Source organism: Coturnix japonica, chromosome 1 (genome assembly GCF_001577835.2).
Source record: "Coturnix japonica isolate 7356 chromosome 1, Coturnix japonica 2.1, whole genome shotgun sequence".
NCBI lineage: Eukaryota > Metazoa > Chordata > Aves > Galliformes > Phasianidae > Coturnix > Coturnix japonica.
In genome coordinates, this window is record NC_029516.1 from 36459060 (window position 1) to 36481644 (window position 22585).

At 41.8% G+C, this 22585-nt stretch overlaps 1 protein-coding gene across 3 annotated transcripts in view; it reads left to right on the plus strand.

Annotated features, from left to right (window-relative positions):
* The first annotated feature begins 3771 nt into the window (after positions 1-3771).
* The window catches only part of ACSS3 (acyl-CoA synthetase short chain family member 3), a 79807-nt gene continuing 60993 nt past the window's right edge, over positions 3772-22585 (plus strand). Inside the window, exons 1-3 of one of the 3 annotated variants that reach the window (XM_015857411.2) lie at positions 3772-4199; positions 11056-11200; positions 18093-18281. In XM_015857411.2, the coding sequence (XP_015712897.1) occupies positions 3943-4199; positions 11056-11200; positions 18093-18281 (591 nt within the window). In that variant the 5' untranslated portion in view covers positions 3772-3942. The remainder of the gene's footprint in view (positions 4200-11055; positions 11201-18092; positions 18282-22585) is intronic. The other 2 variants (XM_015857410.2, XM_015857416.2) reach the window with 2 other exon arrangements.

Here is a 22585-nt window from a genome sequence, read left to right on the forward strand (position 1 = left end):
CTTCTCCCTGAGGATACAGACATTTTAGCATTTTTATAAGTTCTCATCCTCTGTTTCCCAGCACGCTTCTTGTGCTCCTTTATGGAAGAGAGAAATAAACAGAAGGACATGAAACTCCAGCACTCAGTGAGCTGACAGGTGCTCCACTGTGGACATGCTGATGTAGATGCTGATTCCAGCACCGTGTCAGTGTTCTGAGTGCTGCAGAAACTAAGCAAACCAAAGACCCCTGACACAAAAGTAACTTTAGGCTAGAAAGCAGCAATCAAACAAAGAAGAGTGGTGAGTACTGGCTTTTCTGCAGGCCATTGTGATTTTATTTCTTCCTCTTCGGGCACATCTTATGATTGCAGAAAAAGCCATGGCCTCTTTTGTATTAACTAACATTAGCCAATGTCTGCTTGAAGAGTTCTGTCCAAATAGGTATTTTTTCAAGCAATCCTTTTATTATATTGAATTCTGTACAAGATTTTTAGTGCATTTCGAGTAAAGCTGTTCTTTGCTTAAGATAGATAGAAAACTGGAAGAATAACTTTATATGTTCTTCTGTGCCTAAAATGTACTACTTTCATCACCTTCCAGGAAAATGGAAAAGTTTACTTTGACTTGAAGTTAGCTCTGTTGACCAACACATAGTATAGAAAACTGTCACTATCTCTACTTGTCAAACATTAATTGTATGTGGGACTCTGAAATTTATTCACATAAGACTGGCAGTCCTTTGGGAGAGATGCAGCCTGATATATGGTATAGAACCATAACAAAGCGAGTAAATGTATATCATAAATCTTTATCTACAGTTCTGATTCCTGCTTCCTAGTGGACTCTCCAACTACAGTCTGAATTAGCAAGGTCTGGTTTATGAGAATGGCCAGAACATTTCATACACAAGAGACAAAAGTTATAATACTCTTCAGCTAATCTTTTTTTTCAATATACATCTATCTTCAAACATGGATGCCTTGCTTTAAAGGATACCATTGTAGAAAATTTGCTTTTACAAGCAGGCTTCAGATAGATTATTTTGAAGAGGCAGAAATATACAGCCCAAGCTTCGTAGTTTGTTTGCTACACCTGCACCTAGAAACAAGCATATGTTTTACAGTGCAGTGCAGCTATGAGGGTAATTGCTACACACATCACTAGGCTTTACTTCAAAATTCTTTGTGGAGTGTGAGTCTCAGAGTGTCAGTTTTTTGCAAAAATAAAGAAAAAAAAAAGAAAATAAGAAAAAAACTCCTTAGAGAGGGAAAATTCAACAGTTCAGAAATCTGCTATAATGGCATTTGTAAGTGAACCTTAAATTACTAGCGTGCAACTGGGAGAGCAAGCAATCCCTTCTATCCCTTAGATATCTGTATGAGCTGTGAGTAGTTTAATTAATGAAGTATATTCCACAGATACTCATTGCAAACATCCCTCTAGGAAACAGATATTAGAATGTTACCTAAAATAGGAATTTAATGTACTTCATGTTCTGATTAAATTCATTTGTCTCCTCTGCATCTCTGGTGTATCATTTCCAGAAGGACACATACGCAAAATGAATAGCAGAGCACTTACTGTTTCAATGTTAATTCCTTTGCTGAAAGCTTATACTTTGATGTTAAATGTATATAATGGGCTGAGTGGAAACACTGTATTGCCTTTCAATACCACAAGAAATACTAGGCACTGCCTGTAACTACTCATAGGTATTTAAATGCCAGGATGCTTCTTTTAGTGTTAGTGCCTACAACTAACATGTTACTGAACACAGATAATTGAATATTTCAGTTAGTCTTTGGCCTTGACAGTTTCATTTGCAGTAATAAAAAGGAACATGTTCCAACATCAGTTTTCTGTCATGATCACATTGATGGCTGCATCCAATTGCTATAGGCCTCCTTCAAAGCAGTGGAACATGGAAGTGTTGGTGATATGAAGAGCAAAGCATATAGAATGATTAATTAGAAGGGTTACTCCTTGAGGACGGATGTAATATACACCTTTAATAGTTTGGTTTGGGGGAGCAAACTTTGCAAACTGTGCTGAGGCAATCATAAGGCCCAGGCTGATTGCCACAGGTAGGCAGTCATTGTGTGCGGCTTGGCCCACCAGTAGGATCGTGGGCACTGATGGGACTAAGGCTGGTCTTCCACACAGAAAAACAAACAAAAATCCAACCAACTAAAAGCATATTTCCACATTCCCATGTCAGTTTTCAGTCAGATTGGTTATTTTCAGTCAGAATTTTCATTCACAATGAGGCTGGGCATCTCACAGGTAGGAAATACAAGGCAAACCTCTGGGAGTCTGTTTTTAAACACTGAGAGCAATTGTGTGTTACCACAAAGTAAGTGCTCATTTGTACAACACATGCCATGCTGCCAGGCACTCAGCAGACACATCTGATTCCAGGGTTGTCAGGAGGTCACAGTGTTTACAATCCCCATAAGCTTCTCTCTTTCATTTATCCTTTAATTTGTGCTTGTGGACTCTATTGACAGCAATTGCCCTGTCACCATGGTCAAAATGTATAAGAAAGCAATGTTCTCAAAAGTAATCTCTAAACCAGAAATGGATTTTTGATGTTCTTGCTTTGTTGGCAGGCTGTAGCCTCTCCCTGGCAGTAGGGAAATGTTCACCATTTTTCTGCTTAGTCCTTCAGGTGATTTAGGCTTTAGGGGGTTTAAATTTGTTATAAGTGAGGCTTGAATGCTAATGTGCTGCTTGGGTCTGCGTTAATGCAGTCATGTGGGGAAGGAGCAAGTGGCACTGTGCTGCATGCAGCATGGGACAGGCCATCCTCATCATTGGGCATGGAAAACTGGCTCAGTAGGCCATAGGAACATGGTGAGCTCCTTATATCTGCCCCAGAAATAAAAGGAGCAATCAGCCTTCATGTTCTTGAACATGGAGATGACCTAATAAATGTGGAGTGACTATGTAAATCTGTAAATCAAATCCTTCATGCTTTTTTTTTTTTTTCTTTTTTGAGGCAGGCAATGAAACTGATTTCATGTATTAAAACGCCTGTAGTGAATATACAGACTAGCTCTGTGTAGTCGCTGCTGTACCACTAATGTGATACATTCTTGCCTTCCTTTTGCACTAACTCAGCAGTAGCCACAAAATGTGTCTGAGAAGCTGGTGTGTGTTTTAAGTGCCATACAGTGTACCTACTTCATCATAATCAGCCTTCCTCAAAGCAAAAGCCTATTGCCAAATAAACACTTGAGTGTTATGTCGCACGAGTTATTAAGTCAAAAATAATTTGTTTTTCTGTTTCTTTTCAGTTCTGTGCAGAATACCGAGCTCCTCTTCACTCAAGCAAAACCCGGTGGTGGTTTCTGCCTATCATTTGCGGATGCCGTTTAGGAAATGGTATTTGCTGTAATGATGACTTGCTGCAACCACGAAGAACATTTTTAAGGAAGAAAGAAAACAAAACAAAACATAACGATGAGCAGAAAAATCTTTAAATTACGAATGCTTTCTGCAGAAGAACTTTACTAAGACAAAAAAATGTTCAGATGTGGAACAACGGCCAACAACTGCTTCAAGAGACCAGGAACCCGAAGTGCCCGATGCGTGAGGTAAAAAGGTGAACATTCCGGGTTCCTCTCCTTCCACCTCCCTCTGGACACCCACGGGGCTCCGCTCCCGGACAGCGCGGACCCTCGCCCATCGCCGAGCCCCGCAGAGCCGCCGCTCCAGATATGGCTCCAGGCCCGGCCCGGCCCCACGGGGCGCAGACCCAGCCACCATCCCGCCCCCACTCGGCGGGGTCCGGCCGCATTGCTCCGCGTCGCTCCCGAGTGCGGCCGCTCGGCTGGGGCAGCTGCGGCCCGGGGGCCGTCGGAGCCGTCGTTGGGCAGCCCCGCTGGTTCCGGGGGAGCCGCCACGGGTCAGGGGCTGCTCGGATCGTTAGTGAGCTCAGCCGTGCCGTGAGGCCGCGCCATGGGGCTGCTGGGCAGGATGGCGGTGCTGGCCGTGCGCGGCGGCGCTGCCCGGCGGTGGCTGGGGCGGCCCTGCGCGGGGGGCCGGCCGCCTGCCCGCGCCGCTGCCTCTTCCCCGGCTCTGGGACGGTACGGGGAAGTGTTCAGGTCCTCGGTGGAGGAGCCCGAGAAAGTTTGGGGAGCTGCCGCCGAGCTGATCCAGTGGTCCAAGCCCTGGGACAGGGCACTGGAAAGGCGCGGCCCGGGGAGCGAGTCGTGGTGAGTGCGGGGCACGGCGGGGACCGCGGGGGGACGGGGCTGCACCAACTGCCCGAGGCAACCAGCTGCCGGGGGGTCACGGCTGCAGAGCACAGCGGAGGTTACTGTTACATCGGCTTAATTATTGACATCGGAGTGGAGGAGTGTGTTGGAGTCGGGGGGCGTGGGGGGGTTGACACAGACTTGTGTGTGATGCCGGTGTGTGGGCGAGAGAGTATTTTCAGTACTTCTTCAAAGGCAACTTGCCCATTAAAATTTGGTCACAACCTCCATCATCTCCTTTCCAGCAAGTTTTAACTCATGCACTTCAATCTCCTCTCAGGGAGAAGCTCATACAGGATAAGGAAAGTGAGGTATCTTGGTCACATCCATGTTCTTTGCTTTTATTTTTTTTTTTGTATTTACGTTTTTCTGACTGGATTTTAATTGAAAACACCAAGCTTTCTCAAAGCATAATTAAAACTATTAATCACTCTAAAACCTGTCAAAATGAAGAGACACGGAGCCAGCAGTGTTGAAGCTTATGTTCTCGTTGGTGGCTGTGGTTATTGGTTAGCAGCTCTCCCAGTGAAAACTGTTTCTATCTCTTAAGCTGAATGTTAAGCAGCACCCAGCTGGGATAAATCTCCTTAAGTCAGCGGGACTACATAACAGTCAAGAGTCTTAAAATGGATGGATAAGAAGACCTATGGTCCACTGACCTGGGTTTTTCAGGCCACGGCACTATTCTGAAAGGGCAAACAGGGCTGTCTGCATAATGAAGAACCACTAAAGCTCCTTGGCACATCTGAATAAAGTAATAAAAAAGTTGTTGCAACAGTTACTTTTTAAGAATTAAAGAATATTAGCAATGCTAGTGAGCATAGTTCTATTGTTAGGTCCCATCAAACTGATGTAGCTTGCTGTGGTAAACCTGCTGGCTGGAACTGATGTGGTTCAGACTTTTTAAAGCATTTTGGTTTCTTAGGTGGGAGTAATTTGTTCTCATGACAGAGATACCTGGGATAAGTTATATGGGCTGAAGTCAGATTTATCTTCTAGTTGTGTATGCTGACCTTCTGTCTCGCTGGCTTCTTTATCTCTGTGGATGCAGAGAACCACAGACTGAAATCATCTCACCAGTGCATCAAAGTACTTGAAGGGTAGAGAGTCACACTCTTTCCAGTGGTGCCCATTGCCAAGACAGGGCGAAAACCAGAACATAAGAGTTTCCCCTTGAGCACCAGAGAAGAATTCTATGCTGTGTGGATGACAGTGCACTTGCACAGGCTGCCCAAGAAGCTTTGGAGTCTTCTCCTTGTTAGGGATCTTCCAAAGCTGTGTGCATATGGGCCCGGGCATGCTGCTCTAGGTGTCTGTACTGGTGCAGAGTTTGGAGCAGGTGAACACAGAGGGCCCTGCCAACCTCAGCCATAATGGGATCCTGAGGGATTTACAAGTGCACGTCTCTGAAGAGTCAACATCAGGCCCTAGTTATTGTTTGGGTGTCAGATACCTGTTGATCTGTTGTGGGTAATAAAACTTCAAGTAATTCTAATGCACAATGTGCTGTGTTCTTCCTTCTTTCTTCCTTCACGTTAAGAGATTCTGGGCTGCAAGGGATCACAGAGTATTCTGCCTCTGAAGACTCAGATGGTTGCCAGCATCCTGTGGGCTCCACAGGACAAGGGATACATAGGCTCGTTGAGGACAGGAGTGTGTTTTAGAGGGAAAGAAGATAAAAGAGCCTCTTTGAGAGTATGTTTTGAAAAGAAAACAAATAGGACATAGCAGAACTGAACAAGAGGCCAGGCTTCAGAGAAAAACTGTTTGAGACTTAGCAAAACAGACACTGTATATTTGCTGGTTCCTTTTATTTTACTTGAAGAAGTTGGCTAGCACAGCTGAAACTTCACTTTCTAATCCCAATTCTGTTTCTCTGAATTCTGTAAGAGCATAACAGAAATGTGAGCATGCCCTGGTGTGCTTTCTTTAGACTGTCCTATTGCAAACAGAAAGATTGTGTCAGTGGGATTCCAAATGGGAAGAAAAAATCTGTGAAACACTAGAGCAGATCATTTGGGGATCATGTGGAATCCTGTTAAGTTAAAGCAGTTTTTTTTTTGTTAGGAATGGTAGAAACAGTTTTCCCTGACTAGGGCAGGCTGAGGGCAATTATACAAGCTGTGTTTCTCTGTGATTCTAAGACATAAGCGTAACATAAAATCACCTTTGAACTTCTGAATATTACCCAGATGAATATCTGAATGTTGCTTACACTTTTTAAAGTGTGGCTAGATTGATTAACATACTGTCATCTTAACATATCTGGCGCTGTAGAGGTTTTGTCTGTCACTTCATTCAGCGTCTGTTCTGCCTTTATCTAAACAATTCAAAATAAATCCATGTGATGCTTGGAAACTCAGGCTGGAGAAATGCTGGTGCCCTGCATGGGGTCACAGGGTTTTAGCATAACTTTCTTTTTGTACAAAAAGTGCAAGAGTGCAATGTCATTACAGTGTAGATTTTTCTATTTGCACTTGTTCTGGGTTTGTTCAGGACCTTTAGCATGCGTTTTTCTTAACCATCATTGCTTCTGAGCCACTGTGAGTGCTGTTAGATTCTGAAGGTAGCAGATACTATTGGAAATGAAGACTTAACTTTCGAAAATTTGAGTTAAGTGATAATTATCTACGGCCTTTTTCAAGACTGTGTTTATTTCATTACTATTGACAGATGAAAACTAATTCTGAACACATTAAAAATCATTCCTGGGTCACTTATGGCAGATATTAAGCCCTGTGTAATTGAATTCCTGTTACCGAAAACCTAACTGACTTGCCCAGAGTAGGAGGACACAAACAGAGCTTTCTTGCCCCCTTCTATTAACCTTAAGGGTTCATAGCAGCAGTCGTGTTGAAGTGTAGTTAAAGGAGGGTTGGTGCGTGCTCCCAGCAGCAGAAGCTGGGAGGAGCAGAGTGCCAAGCTCTGGAGTGGTGTGGCAGCTCTGCAGGGGCTCACGGTGCCCTAAGGTGTTAACTGCTGAAATTGCTACACACGTGTATTGTTTGAGGAAAGTTATTCATCGTGTGTGTTATCAAAGGGTACTGCTTTCAGGGGTCATAGAATCATAGGGTTGCTCAGGTTGGAAAAGACCTTCAAGGTCATCAAGACCAACCGCAACCCAACCATACTATCCTAACAGCCCTCTGCTAAATCATGTCTCTGAGCCCTACATCCAAATGGGTTTTAAACACATCCAGGGATGGTGACTCAGCCACCTCCCCACGGAGCCTATTCCAGTGCTTAACAACCCTTTCTGTAAAGAAGTGTTTCCTGATATCCAACCTAACCTTACCCTGGTGCAACTTGAGGCCATTTCCCCTCATCCTGTCACCAGTGAGAAGAGACCAACCCCACTCTTGCTGTAAGCACCTTTCAGATACTGAAGGAGAGCAGTGAGATCTCCCCTCAGCCTCCTTTTCCCCAGACTAAGCAGCCCCAGCTCCTTCAGCCTCTCATCATAGGGCATATTTTCCAAGCCCTTCACAAGCCTTGTTGCCCTTCTCTGGACCTGCTCCAGCACCTCCATGTTTTTTCTGTACTGAGGTGCCCAAAACTGAACACAATACTTGAGGTGAGGCCTCACCAGTGCCAAGTACAGGGGCAGGATTATTTCCCTAGTCCTGTTCACCACACCATTCCTGATACAAGCCAGGATGCCATTGGCATTCTTGGCCACCCGGGCACACTGCTGGCTCATATTCAGCTGACTGTCCATCAAGGTCCCTCTCCATCAGGTAGATTTCCAGCCACTCCTCCCCAAACCTGCAGGGTTGCCTGGGGTTGTTGTGACCAAAATGCAGGACCCGACACTTGGCCCCGTAGAAACTCCTGATAGAGAGGATGAAAGAATAATCAAAAAGATAGGTAGATATTGGCCACATCCAAGTTAAAAAGGTTACTGTGAAGCAAACTGTTGTGTTGTTACAGCCACCTGTAAAACCTGCTGTGGTGCTGGCAGAAGAACCCTGCCATTTTACTGCAGAACGGGGCAGAAGGTGAGCTCTTGAAAGAGCCTGCAGCCAGTCTCCTTTGTGTAATAAACTCAATATTGTGTGCTCTGTTTTACTCTTCCTGTACTCCATTTGCTGAATGTTACTTCTCAGCATTAGGAATATAGCATAAAGGAGTGATTTTTTGATCAGGAATTCAGTTTGCGTGCTGTGTTGAAAGAAATGTCTGGTTAGCAACAGATTAGCAATTTACAGCCCTGCTTGTTATAGCAAAATTCACTTGTAGCTCTTGCACCCATCCTGCAGATTCATCTCGTACCTTTCTGCAGTCTATTGGAATATTGCATTTTTAGCTCTAGAATTCTTTTCCAAATCAGTGCTCTTATTTTCAGGACGGTGTCCTGTTTCTATGCTGACGTTGCTTTCCTGCTACAGCTTATTCAGGAAAATTGATGTTCTTCAGAGAGGTTCATCTCTTTGAAAATCACTGAATGAACAAAAAATTTGCAGCAGCACAGTGCAGCTTTTCAAGGCCAGGCAGTGTTTATTTGCCATGCAAAATGGGGCACTGCAATGCACCCTGTGTGACCAGCAGAAGAGCTGTGGCTGTGGCCATAGCAGGTCAGCTGTGCAGTGCTGCCTTCTGGACCCATGGCAGCCCATGCTCCTCCCTCCCTTTGCAGAGCTCTCATTGCATCATCCGGATGCTGTGGGGTCACTTTTAACCCTCAGCCTCACATTTTTCACAAGCAGTTGTTACAAAACTATGTTGAACTTTCTGAGACCTTTCTGAGAGTCCGAGCTCTTCTACTCCCTCATGTTTTCACCATTCTTAAGCAGTTAGGCACAGTAACCCACCTGTTGTGTATCAAATGTGTTCCATTAGAATGATGGAATCACCAGGACTGGAAAAAACTTCCAGGATCATCCAGTCCACCTACCACCAGTATTTCCCTACTAAACCATGTCCCTTACTGTAACATCTAAATGTTTCTTGAACAGAATTGTTCCTGCTATCCTCCAGTGATTTGTTATAAAAATCCATGGATGACCTGAATCCTCCACAACTGTTACAACAGCAACACAGAGTTTTCTTTGTGTTACCTGAAGCAACTGAGAGTCTTTTATTGTCCATTAGTTCTTCTTTTATGGGAAGGGCTTTATGGTTGTCTTAGTGGGACAGAATGGTTTTCTTCAGAGAATTTGGTACGATGCTTTGTTTTGGTTCTAGGAGAAAACCATTGATAACACTCTGATGTTTACAGCTGCTGCTAAGCAGTGTTGTACAAAGCCAAGGCATTTTGCAGTGAGGGCCAAAGGAGCTGGGGTGGAACAGAATTAGGAATGATGACTTAAACTGGCCAAAGGGATATTCCATACCATGTGACATCATGCAGAAGGAGTTTTGGAATGGGTGGGAGTTCAACTGGCTCTCTTCCACTGCTCAAGGCATTGGTCGGGGAGTGGTGAGCATTTGCTTCTACATTAATTGTTATGTATGTTCTCATGTATATATGTATGTATAGTCATTACTATTTTCCTTTTTCTTAGTAAAGAGTTTTATCTCAAGAGTTCTACTTTGCTTATTTTTTTTGTCCCACTGGGAAGGAGTGAGCAAATGACTGCGTGGTGCTCAGCCACCTGCCAGGTTAAACCACAGCAGGGTGTTTGTTACTTTCTTGGTCTTCCACTTCTCCTTATCAATGGCATTGTAAAGGAGTCACTGTAGAAGATAGTTACATCCTGACATCCCAACTGGCCCGAGCTTAATAATTGCCATTCTTTGACAACAGGGACTAAATCTATGCCATCTGTGCATACAGATATATGAATAATACATCAAATATCCTACTTTAGAGCAGTCCTGTGCTATATGGGGAGGAAAGTAGGAAATGCTCTCTTTTAATTAGTAGTGGGTTACTTTAGGCCATCTGTTCTTATTTTTCATGTTACAAGGTACTATGACAGTGAGCATCCCCGTAGCATTTTTGGAAACTCTCAGCTCAATTATTTTTTTTTGTGTTTCTCTTCTTTTTGCTGTAGATAGATACCTATAGATAGAAAAACACAAAGGAGAGCATCGTTTTGAGTAACTTCTTTTGTGTCATCTTTGCTAATAGTCATTGTAGCATATGGTGCCTTCTGTGTTTTCTTGAGGATTGTGGCACACTTGACTTTCCTTTTTCTGTGTGAAATTGCAATAAAAGTAAAACCCGAGTTTGTGCAGGTGACTTTTTTTTAATTAAAAGAGATTTTGTTTTTCTAATTGTCTGGCTGTTGAAGAGACTGTGACTCACGCTACTTTACAGCGGCTTTTAAGTCACTGATGCAGACCATGGTAATGTCAAGTGCATATGGGATATCAGACAAATTTATAAGTTTTTATGGCTGTTGGGGTCAGTTTCAGTTGAATACAGACGTGTGTGTGCTTAACTGTTACTGCCAGTGTCTGTATTAAAATGTTCTGTGTCTTGAGCCAGTTCTTCATAAATAAAGATACATGTGCATGCCAGTACAAAGTAGAGTAATAAGATATATTCATAATGTCAGACTGTTTTACATGAGTGTATGTCTTGTTCCCTGAAGTCTTAGCTATAAAAATCAAAACAATTGATGCAAAGGAAGTTAAATCGAGATCAAATTTAGCAGATTCTTGTTAAGTCAGTTAAGGTAGAAATACTTCACTTTTTTTTACTAATTTCAATAATGGGGTTATTTATCTTTTTCAGTAAATTGGGTGATTCTGGAATAAAAAAAGGACTTCCTGAACTGAGGGTGGAGTTTTGATCTCTAATTCAAGAATCACTCCTGTCTCAGTTCTGCGAAGGTTGCTTGTTACATTCTCCCAACTTCTTCTTTAGGTTTGTCGGTGGAGAGCTGAATATCTGTTACAATGCTGTTGATCGTCACGTTGAGAATGGACGAGGAGACCACACTGCCATTATTTATGACAGTCCTGTAACAAATACCAAAGAGAAAATAACTTATAAGGAACTCCTTGAACAGGTACGTTTGATAATATGCTTGTTACTGGAAATAGGCTGGAAATATAGCACAGCAGGTGGATATTAGGGAGGTAAATGGTCTGTCTTTCTAGTTTATTCCTTTTGCTGTGCTTGGTATTGATTTGTAAGCATCAAATAATAGTGTATCTGAGAGGTTTTGATCTTCCTCTTTTTTTTCTGCAGTTAAATACTTTTTTTCTGGTTGGTTACACTCGGAACTTTTCTTTCTTGAATCCCTTCCCTTCCCTTCCCTTCCCTTCCCTTCCCTTCCCTCTCTCCGTTCCCTCTCTCCCTTCCCTCCCTCCCTTCCTTCCCTCCCTTCCTTCCTTTCCCTCTCTTTAATAAAAAGGGAGTCTTATTACGAAAGGCAGGATTTGAGATTGTTAACTTCTCTCCCAGATTTCTGGTCTGTTATTGTGAAACTTAACTTGGTTCATCTGGTCATCATCACAAAGATGTCGGCTGAAAATTGCAGATGTATTTACTGGTGTGTTTTGTGTTGTAGATGGTGTACAGACTAGGAGAGATTTTGGGAAGAGACACACCAAACCACTATGGGCTGTGACTTACCTTATGGGTCTCACATCTCTCCATCATCACTGGTTGCTGTGCTTTTAGCCTGCTCAGAGCAAGCTATAAGTGCTGTATGATGGAGTTGAAATACACTTTCAGTGCTTTGCATGTTTCATTACAGGTTGATGTAGGTGTGGACCATGCGTAAGAACAGAGCAATACTCTGGAAAGAAGTCTTATGTTTTCTGTCTTGAATTCCTTTCTCAATTTAAAATAGGCAGACAGTGTAAATTTGTGTGCAGACTGTAGTCTGAACTGTACCCATCCAATGAATTTTTACTAGTCTGTCTAGCCATTAAGCTGATATTTCAGTGAGAATATCTTATCAGATAGGCTGCCTGTTCAGAACGTCTGTACAGGAGATCAGCATTTGAAGCAGTGGAATTATTTCTGGCTTTTGCAAACAAAAGAGGAGTTCATAGGTTAATTAACTAGAAAATACGTATTGTATCTGTGGGTTACAGGGTTGGAAGATGGAGAACTTTGTAGCAAGTTGGACAGTATGTCCAAAGATCATAACATATGGTAAGTATGAAAATAGAAAATAGGTGCTTAGTTGCGGATAATATAGGTTCTTATGGAGGGTAGGATGGTGTGAGCCATGTGCTCACAGGATGCCTATTGTTTTTACACGATGCTTTTTACTCCCTGCACAGCTATTGCAATTGAAATCAAGCACCACTGAGTTATAAATAACGGAGAGAAATTTTGGAAGTTTGTGGTTGTTTAGTGTCTGACCTGTGGAAAAGTTTATGCTTTATTTATTTATTTATTTTTTTAAGGCTGAGCTGTAAGATAAGAGTCACAGGGGAATTTCAGCAGTTCTTTGTTGTTGTAAATGACAAGATCTGTTGATACACTGTACAGCTACACTTGGAATGCCTTGGCACTGTCACAGGTGGTTAAAGTGAAATTTTATTGAGTGCATGCAACTATGTTGTATTAATTTTATGCTGTTACGAATGGAATGCTGCAAATGCAGAGAGTTGGACATTGGAAAATTTGAGATGTGATGATCTCTGAGAGTGTACCTGTTTGACTCATTTCCTGTGCTGGTGCATGATATTGATCTACATGAGGATTACAATTTTGAACTGATACCAGTGCAATGGGGATGAAAGTTCAAGCTTTGTGTGTGCCTTGGGATATTTTCTAATTACAGTAGTGAGATGCCTGGAAAAGATAATGGAGACAGGAATTCTTTTAGAAACGCTGCTGAATCTCCATAGTGTTAGTTACCCAGAAGAAATAAGGAACAATGACTTCTGTTCATTTAAAAATAAACTTTCTGATTGTGTTGGGAAATGCTATCATTTTCGGGTTAAGGTATAGGTTGTTATGTGTGTGGAAACAAACCTTTCTGTTGGCATGACTGAGTTATTTTCTGTAGGAGGCCTCCGTTGCTGAAAAACATCTCAAGAATTTGAGTACCACGTCTGCAGATGTTGACACTTGACAGATATTTTACACAGAACCAGTATGATTTCTCTTTGTCATTCTTTTCAGTAACAATGCACAGTTAGCGTGCTGAATTTGTTTCTGTAATAAATAATTCCTGAGTGCAGTAACTTGACAGGATTACTGAAAACCAACCCTCTCTCCCCTCCAGGCTGAGTCCCTGGCAACACTGAAATTTTACAGAAGAATGGATGAGAGAGAAGGGTTTCAGGGTTATCAGCATTGGGTTAGGATGTAATTTATTTTGTAGGATGGTTTTTTTTTTTCTATAATTGCCCACTCTAAAAGCATCTCTTTCTGAAACCGCTGTGTTAGCCATTGTCAGTTTGTAGCTGTGTCTGTCTTGCTCTACGTCTCCTGTCTATATGACTGAAGTATCACCCAGATTGCATTGCTTCCAGCAGTCTTTCTTATCCTCCATGCTTTACTCCATGTTCTTTCTTTGCCTTCTTCCTATAGAAATGATCGATTACTTTCATTTCAAGACATTAATTCTCAGAGGTACTTAAAGATCAAAACTGGAACATAGAAAATCCTACTGAAACCAACAGTCTAACTTTTTTTCCTGATTGTTAAAGCAAAATTATCTTGACAGTATTATGTGTTAGTCTTTTTGTTTAATGCTGTTTTTCATATTCAAATTTCAAATGTTATTCTTTGGTGGATGTCCTGGAAAGGTTTAACTGTGCTGTCACAGAGGCAGCTCTTCAGAAATACCAGTATTAGTATTCTGAGGGGATGAGACTAATCAGACATTTAGAAAGAGTGGTGTCTTGGGTTTTTCACATTCCACACAAAAGTCTTCCAAATCATCTTAGAAGTCTGAAAAAGTAGCAGGAACTTGATCTTCCTTGACTTAAGATAGCTATACTGCATCATGTCGACATTGGTGATGCCTGCAGTAGTGTATAATTTGGTGCAGTATTGGCAGATGAATGAAGCAAAGCCATGCTGAATTGATTGCTGAGGCTCCTGACATTTCCTGGTTTGCTGGTTTTACTTTGGAATAGATTTAGTTTGAACCAAATGCCCCATGACTCACTTCAAAGCAGTCTGAATCTGTCTGTTCCACAAATCTTTCCATCCTTGACTTGTAGATGCCTTTAGAAAGCTCTGTGCTTTCCTTTCATCTGTCTCACTGCTTGATTGCTCTCCCACTCTGTGTGGATGCTGGTCAAATAATGACATGCAAGAGAACTCAGGTGCTGTAGGAGTTTTGCAGAGCACTATTGTGTCCCTCAGTATTCTTTCTGAGGAAAATGTCTAGAACTCCTCTCTTGTGTAGGGTGGATGCTGTGTCTTCACTTCTGATCCAACACAAAATCCATGCTGAGTTGGTAAGCATTACAGAATCTCCATCTCCTCCTCGTCCTCCTCCCTTCTAGGAGGCACGTGCTCCACAGCCAGTCTCCCAGACCAGGAAGAAAAATGGACAGTATCTGTGCTTGACTCTAAAACTTTCCCTTGATCCAAAGAACGTGGTGATATATGAATGAAGGAGAAATTACTTCAATTTGCTGTAATCCCAGCAGCTCTTTGCCTGCATTAGAAAGAAACAAGTCATCCCAACTTATATATTTTTTTTTCTTGTTAATTGTGGACCAATGTATGAGTACCACTAAAGCTACTCGATAAGTCCCTTCTATACGTCATTTGAGGAGAGATAGACACTAAGCGAGAGGCTTCTATGCAGAAACCTGGGAGAGCTGTATTTTCATAGAATCACAGAAAGGCCTGGGTTGAAAAGGACTTCAAAGATTGTGTAGTTTCAAGCCCCCTTCCACAGGCAGGGTTGCCAACCACCTGACCAGGCTACCCAGAGCCACATCCAGCCTCACCTTGAATGCCTTCAGGGATGGGGCATCCACGACCTCTCAGGCAAGCTGTTCCAGTGCTTGAATGAAAAACTTCCTTCTAATATCAAACCTAAATCTCCCTGTTTTAGTTTAAAACCATTTCCCTTTGTCCTATCACTATCCACCCTCATAAACAGTCTGCAGTGAGGTCTCCCTGGAGCCTTCTCTTCTCTAAGCTAAACAAGCCCAGTTCCCTCAACCTTTCCTCATAGGAGAAGTTCTCCAGCCCTCTGATCCTCTCAGTGGCCCTCCTAAGGACCTGCTCCAAGAGCTCCATGTCTTCCTTGTGCTGGGGCCCTTGGGCACAGTACTCCAGTTGAGGCCTCAAAAGAGCTAAGTAGAGGGGGACAATCAGCTCCCTCTCCCTGCTGGCTGCCCCTTTTTTAATGTAGCTTAGGATATAGATGGCCTTCTGGGCTGCAAGCTCATACTGCTGGCTAATGTCCAGCTTCTCATCCACCATTATCGAGGTATGTGTGGCCACCACGACTGTCCTGGCATGCAGGCAGCACAGGGTTGAGGCAGGTGATTTTGGTTGGAGGTTGTTGCCTCTCAGAACTTCTCTCACAGCTCACAGCCCATGAGGAATTGTTTCTTGACGACTATTTTAGTAGCCTTGGAAGAGCAAGAGATTGGAGAACTTAAGAGGAGAGGAAGGCTTTTTATCTTTGGGTTAGAGGCATGCATATGTGACATGGCTCTTTTTACAGCAGAAGATGCACTTTGGGATGTTTCAGAAGCTCTCAGCATTTGAAGAATCTTTTTGTGTTTAGCCTATGATAACGGACTGTACTCTGCTGAGACCCAGGCCTTGTTTAACCCAGTAAGGTTTGGAATTCCTCTTTTAAAAATTTGGAGTGAAATTTTCATTTTAGTATCTTCTAAACAGAATTCTTCTGCTGCAGACCAAAACTGCATTTTGAACCACTGGGGACAGCCAGCTGGTTTGTTTCAGAACAGCACAGTGTCTCAAAACCTGAACTGCTAATACAGATACTATTTGTTTGATGGCTGGATGAAAATAAAACATGCTCACTAGGGCTTGCATTTGATGTAAGTGTAATTTAAGTCCAGATCTTCAAATCTGAGAGTCTGCTTCAGTCTCCTCTCGTATCACTTGTCAAAAGTGATTTTAATGAAGTGTCGAATATATTAAGGCAATAGTACAAACTTAAACTTTGAAGAAAGGCCGAGAAGCAGCATGCTAGTAGGGAAATAACAACTGTAAAATCATGAGTGATGAAATATGCTTTCTTTATGTGAGCCATAAATGACAACATAGTGTAACAAACGGTGAAGTTTCACGGCTTTTAACAGTTTTATGAAGTGATCATAATCCCACTTTATTTTCTGTTTTAGAATGATTGCCTGAATGTTTCAGGCTTTCCACATCAATCCTGAGGGCAATGTAAACATGTTTTATGATGTCCCAAAGTCTCCAAGAAGATGCAGGTGGAGGTGGTATTTTATGAGAGTTTCTCTGAAAGTAATGCCTCCTATTTTATTATTTTGGCCCATAATGTCAGAGGTGGATGTTGGTGGTATGACAGTAGAGGCTGAACCTTTCTGCTTTGTCTAGAAATAACTAAATACCAGTGGTATGGCTATAAATACTAGCTGTGTGCATGTCTAAGCCTTGTTGGTTTGTTCTAGTGTATTGACAGGTATTAATACATATAGAATTAAAGATATTTATTCCAATAATGAGATGTATTTAACATGAGGGGGCTATTATGAATGAATTTGCATGCATTTATGTGTGTCTGCAACTTGGTGTTCTGACGACTTTTCCTTACACACATATTCTGTCTTGTGTCTGAAAATAGCAGCAGGGATTTATATGGTGTTTATAAAAAAGGGGTGCCTCTGATGTGAGCATGCATACTTGGGTCTGCTCTGTTTCTGTTTTCTTAAATCCTCAGGCAGAGGTGCAGAAATACTCAGAGTCTGATTGTAGATGAGCAGTGTATTTAATGTAAACACAGCTCAGATGCATCTGGAGCTCATGGATATTCCTATCTCAGGCCACAGAGATGTGTGATCCCACTGAACTGAAAAGCAGTGAGGTAATGCTGTGCCCCTCTTCACTGAGGGATGTAATTGCATCACATTTTCCTGAATGTGACCATAAAAGAAAGCACTTAATGCCTAGAAGTCACTGAAAGAAACAGTGTTGCTAGGATTTAAATTGTTACACTGTATTAAAATAACTCTTTAAATAGAGAAAACTAAAAATTGGAGAATAATATAAATGAAAGCAAAACGTTTTAAGGCAGATCTGCTCTCCTGACTTGTGCATCCCTGATAAAGAAAAATCTTCCTTCCTCTCCTGCTTTTACAAGATTTGCCCAGGCTATTCCCATTGCTTGCGTTATTTGCTGCGTAATTGAAAATATCTTTGCTTGAGAGGCTTGGAAGCGGGTATTTTCTGTTCTAGAGGCAATATCCCCTTGCTGCTCCTAGGAGTCTGTTTTTCCCTTCTTTTCCTCCCACTCTTACATTGCACAATGGAAAGAGTCTTCCACTAGACCTAAACTTTACTTAAAACCTTACCTGCGTGGTATAATGAATGCAGAAAGAAAAATGCATTACAGGTCAGGTGTGAGGTGTTCCTATATGAGTAGATTCACATTGCACTGACAGTGAAACAAATTAGAATCTCGTAGTTTCTAGTGTTTACAGTAGTATTTTGTAGTGAATGGCGGCTTATTAAGGCAAAAAGTGTTACTGTTGAGCAAGAGTTCCCCCGTAAGACAGAGCAGCTGCTTTTCTCTGAATTTAGACTTATACATTCTGATACCCCAGGAACTTCCCAGACAATTTATTAGTCTTATCACTGATGTAAAACTGTTGTAAACAAAACTCCTGTTCCTGTTACTTCTGGTTGGACTGAGGATTGCATCATTCATCAACTTTCTGTATCTTACTGACTTGTCTCTTTAATGTCCTGAGTCTGTTGACTGTATGAAGAGCTTTTAATGTTTTGTGAATGTTTTGTCAGTACAGGTGTCCAAGTTAGCTGATGTCATGGTCAGACATGGTGTGAAGAAAGGAGATCGAGTGGTCATCTACATGCCCATGATTCCACAGACAGTGTGCTGCATGCTGGCATGTGCAAGAATAGGAGCCATCCATAGCCTGATTTTTGGTGGATTTGCGTCCAAAGAGCTCTCTGTTCGCATTGATCACGCAAAGGTAATACATACTTGGAACCACTGCATTAGTTATTCTTGTAAACCAATGTCAAAGACTCTTTTTTTTCTTCCAGAAAGGGAAATTACTGTGTGTGACATAACAGCTTCACTTTGCCTGTAATTTCTAACACTGAAAAGTGAACACAGTACTGTTTTTGTGCTGAGGGTGGTATTTTTATTATGGCAGACATTGAAGCATGGTTTTTGATTTGTTACAAAAATCACAACTATTTAACATATTGTTCTCTGCTTAGAAAACAGTCAGTCCATCGGTCTCTGCAAAACATTACCTTAAGTTTGGCTTCTTAGCCAGCATCTTCCTAAAGTGTGTGAAAATCAACATAATGCCAACCCTCAGTGACTTTATTGGTTTCCTTCATGTTTATACATGTTAAGTAGTAATTTTTTCAGCTGGATGTCTACTTCATCTAACTTGTACATGAATCAAGGCAGCCAGTGCGCTCATTGCCTTAGGTGGCTCTGTAGAGAGCACAGGTGCTAGAGGCAAATGCTTCAAAGGCTTCCAAGTTAGACACATTATGTAAGTAAGTCTTTTGAAGTGTAAATGCAAATAATAATTTAATAACCTGCTTAGTAGTTTTTATTGGCATATTAGTAGCTTGTGTGTGCATTAGTTTCAAGCCAAGTAACAGTGTTTATATTGGAAGTTTCTGTTCTTGTTTTCTACCACTGAAGAAGACAAAACTTTTTGACTTTACTGGGGTCACATGGGTCCCTCAGCCCCTGTGCAGCAGCCCTTGTCTCTGGTCCCCATTGGCTGGACTTAGAAGCTGAACACATTCTGCAGGGTGAAGCCTGCAGGATTTGTGGAACTTATAGTGAATGTAGATCTTTGTGCACAGAAATGCTCCTCAGATACCCAAGGTTTGAATTTTATGAATGTCTGTAAATCAAAACCAGTACCTTAAAAAGTGGAATGCATCTCCCTCTCCTACCCCCATTTGAGTTTTAACGAAACAAGTTAGTGAAATAGCTGAAGAACTTTGTTGGAATTATGAAAAAAAAAGCTGGAAGGAAAGTAATGACAGCTCAGATTTTCTTCCTGCTCTCTGACTACTTCAACAAGCTCTAAAATTAGGCTTAACACAGAAGTTTTTGATTGGGGAAAAACGATGTGGAAGAAAAAGCTTTAAAGATTGAAGTTGTTGCAATGTGAATCATTTAGCATGTGTACTTTTAGACTACTTTACAAGCACTATTTACATTATTTACTCAAGGTCATTTAGCAAGTCTCTTTAATGGTTAGCTATAGAATCACTACTTGCAGGCCCTGGAATAAATCTTAATTTATGTTATTTATGTTGGGTTGTTTTGTTTGTTTTTTTTTTCCCTTTAAAAGGCAGATCTAAATACTTTGGATGATTTCTGATTCCATATGATATATAATTAAAGTGTAAGTAAAGGGAACAGGCACACGCTCAATCGAAATAACAAAGCTTACCCTGTTTTGCAACACTGCTGAGATTATCTTGAAGGTATGAATCTAAATGGCTGTAATAGGTAGTGGTCTTGTGTGCCCCGCGCAGTGGTAGTTATGCCGCTTTGCAACAGTGGGGCCCGGGTTCGAATCCCCCTGTGGCGCAAGTGGTAGAAGTACTGCTCTGCTACAAGGAGGCTCGAATCCCGGGGGTTGGACTCGATGATCTCTAAGGTCCCTTCCAACCCGCATGACTATGATACTATGATGATACTATGAACTCAGAAGTTAGTGTAAGCAGTCTCAACCTCCCCCAGCCCTTCTATTATTCTGTTTTCTGTGAACTGGGTGCTGCAACACAGGTCCTAATTTTGGTAGCATTAACTTGAAAGAAGGACTTGGAATAGAAAGTTGGCTGCAAGGGGCATTTTTGGAAGCAAGGGCAAACTTGAAGTTTTATCATAAGACCTAAATAACAGATGTTTTGTAGTGGCTATGGAAAGGTACATACAATTTTACCAGCTTGCCTTATTTATCTTGAATTTTAAATAGGTTTGGGAATGCCACAAAATTCTGCATCTGATAATTTCTACCCTTGTCAGGTAGTGGCAGCGTTACAGATAACTCTGTGGTGAATTGTGATGGAGTGATACAGAGTGTGAGAAGAGGCAATTCTTGTCATCTTGCCTTTTGTCTGAATTTGAGAGTATATAGTTTGCAGTATCAAGATAATAGGTACTTTTTCAGAACATTTCCTGTGTTTTGAGAAATCAACATGACACTTGTTTAAGGGCTTTATCTTAGTAAACTGGGAAAGCTGAGAAGATTGCTTTAAGAACAGTACACTTCTGTCCCTGTTTAATAAGGTAGCTGCTATGCGTACGACAGCCAATTTTTTATAGTAATTCCAGAGGGCTTTTTAGATTTTAAGTACAAGTCCTCCAAAATAAATATGTGTAATGGAGTTCTGCAGATAGGATTTTTGAAAGCTCTTGAGGCCTAAGCAGTGTTATGATTTGCAAGTGAGCAACAGTTCTTGAAAATGGAAAATGTAAGAGAAACTCAGGTTATTCAGAATTACCTGTTGTTTTCCACTGGGGTCAGAAGTACTATATTCCTCACTTCCAGCTGACACATTTAGGGATATTAACAAGGGATCCTTGTAAAAATGAGTAAATATTTTGTAGTAGTTTATTCTGAATAAGATACTGTTCCCGTACACAGATATGGCTATGCATGGTTACCTCTAAGTCTTGGCATAATATGCCTCCTTTTATAACAACGTGACCTGCTTAGTCATCTTGGATGAGGGAAAGGCTGTGGATGTTGTTTACCTTGATTTTAGGAAAATATTTTATGCTCTTTCTCACGGTATTCTTCCTGGAGAAACTGATTGTTCATGGCTTTGATATCTGTACAAAGAGCTGGTTGGATGGTTGGTCTTAGAGTCACGGTGAATGGAGTTCTGCCCAGCTGGAAGCCAGGTCCTGTGGCATTTCTCAAGATTTAGTCTTTTAGCATTATAATCAGCATGGATGAGGGAACTGAGTGTACCCACACTATGTCTACAGACAGTACAAAGTTAGGTGGGACTGCTGGCCTGCATGAGGGTGTAAAGACTTCGGAGAAAGATCTGGATAGGTGTGATCTCTTTTTGGAAATGGATCTAGATATGCTGGGTTGATGATCTGAGTCCAGTCACGTGACATTCAACAAGGCTAAATGCTGAGTCCTACACTTGGGTCATAACAACCCCATGCAGCAGTATAGGCTTAGAGTACAGTGAATGGAAAGTTGTGCTGCAGAAAATCACCTGGAGGCTGTTGGTCAACAGCTGTCTGAACGTGGTCAGGCAGTGTGCCCAAGTGGCCAAGAAGGTCAATGGCATCCTGGCCTGCAACAGAAATAGTATGACCAGCAGGACTGGAGTATTGCCTTTGTACACTGTGTTGGTGAGACAACACCTTCAGTGCTGAATTCAAGTTTAGGCCCTTTGCTACAAGAAGGATGTTGCTTAGGTGTGTGCAGAGATTAACATAGCTTGTGGAAGGAGTGACTGAGTGAACTGAGGCTCTTTAGACAGGAAAAGGCAAATTGGAGACATCATTACTCACTGCAGCTGCCTGAAAGGAGGTTACAGCAAGGTGAGTGGGTGACAGTCTTGTGTCCTCAGGTGACAAGTGATAGGATGTGAGGCAGTGGCTTGAAGTTGCTAAAGAGAAGTTTTAGACTTAATATTAAAAAGAATTTATTCATTGAGAGGTTGGTTAAGTATTGGAGCAGGCTGGCTGGGGAAGTGCTGGAACCTCCATCCTTGGAAGTATTCCGGAGTGATGTGTGAGTGCTAAGGGTCGTGGTTTAGTGATGAAATTTGGTAATTCAGATTGATGGTTGGACTAGATGATCTTGAAGGTCTTTTTCAACATGAATAGCTCTACGATTAGACAGCAAGCTCAGCTGCTATGACGTAAGGTGCATAATTGCCTCATAATGTTTGCAGATCTGTCTTGCGTGGTGTTGAAGCGCTTTTTGTAATACGTGTTTAGAAGTACATTCTAAGTTAGAAGGCAGTATCTTGTTTATGGTGGTTTTCTTTAAATTTTATTTTTTAGCCACTAATATATTACAATTCAGGTCTCTGTGTAGAGCAGCATCTGACAGAATTTAATGTGCATGACTGTCTCGCTCCAATTTGTAGGAGGGAGGCAAGGTTCTTTGATATGTGTATATACCCGGCGTGAGATTAAGAAGCAACGGTTCAAATGTTGGTCCAACCAGTTTATTAAAGTCCTAGATATTTTTAGGGAGATGGGGAAGGGAAGGTAGGCGATAGGGAAAGTAGGAAATATAAGCAAGGAGTCTTTGCA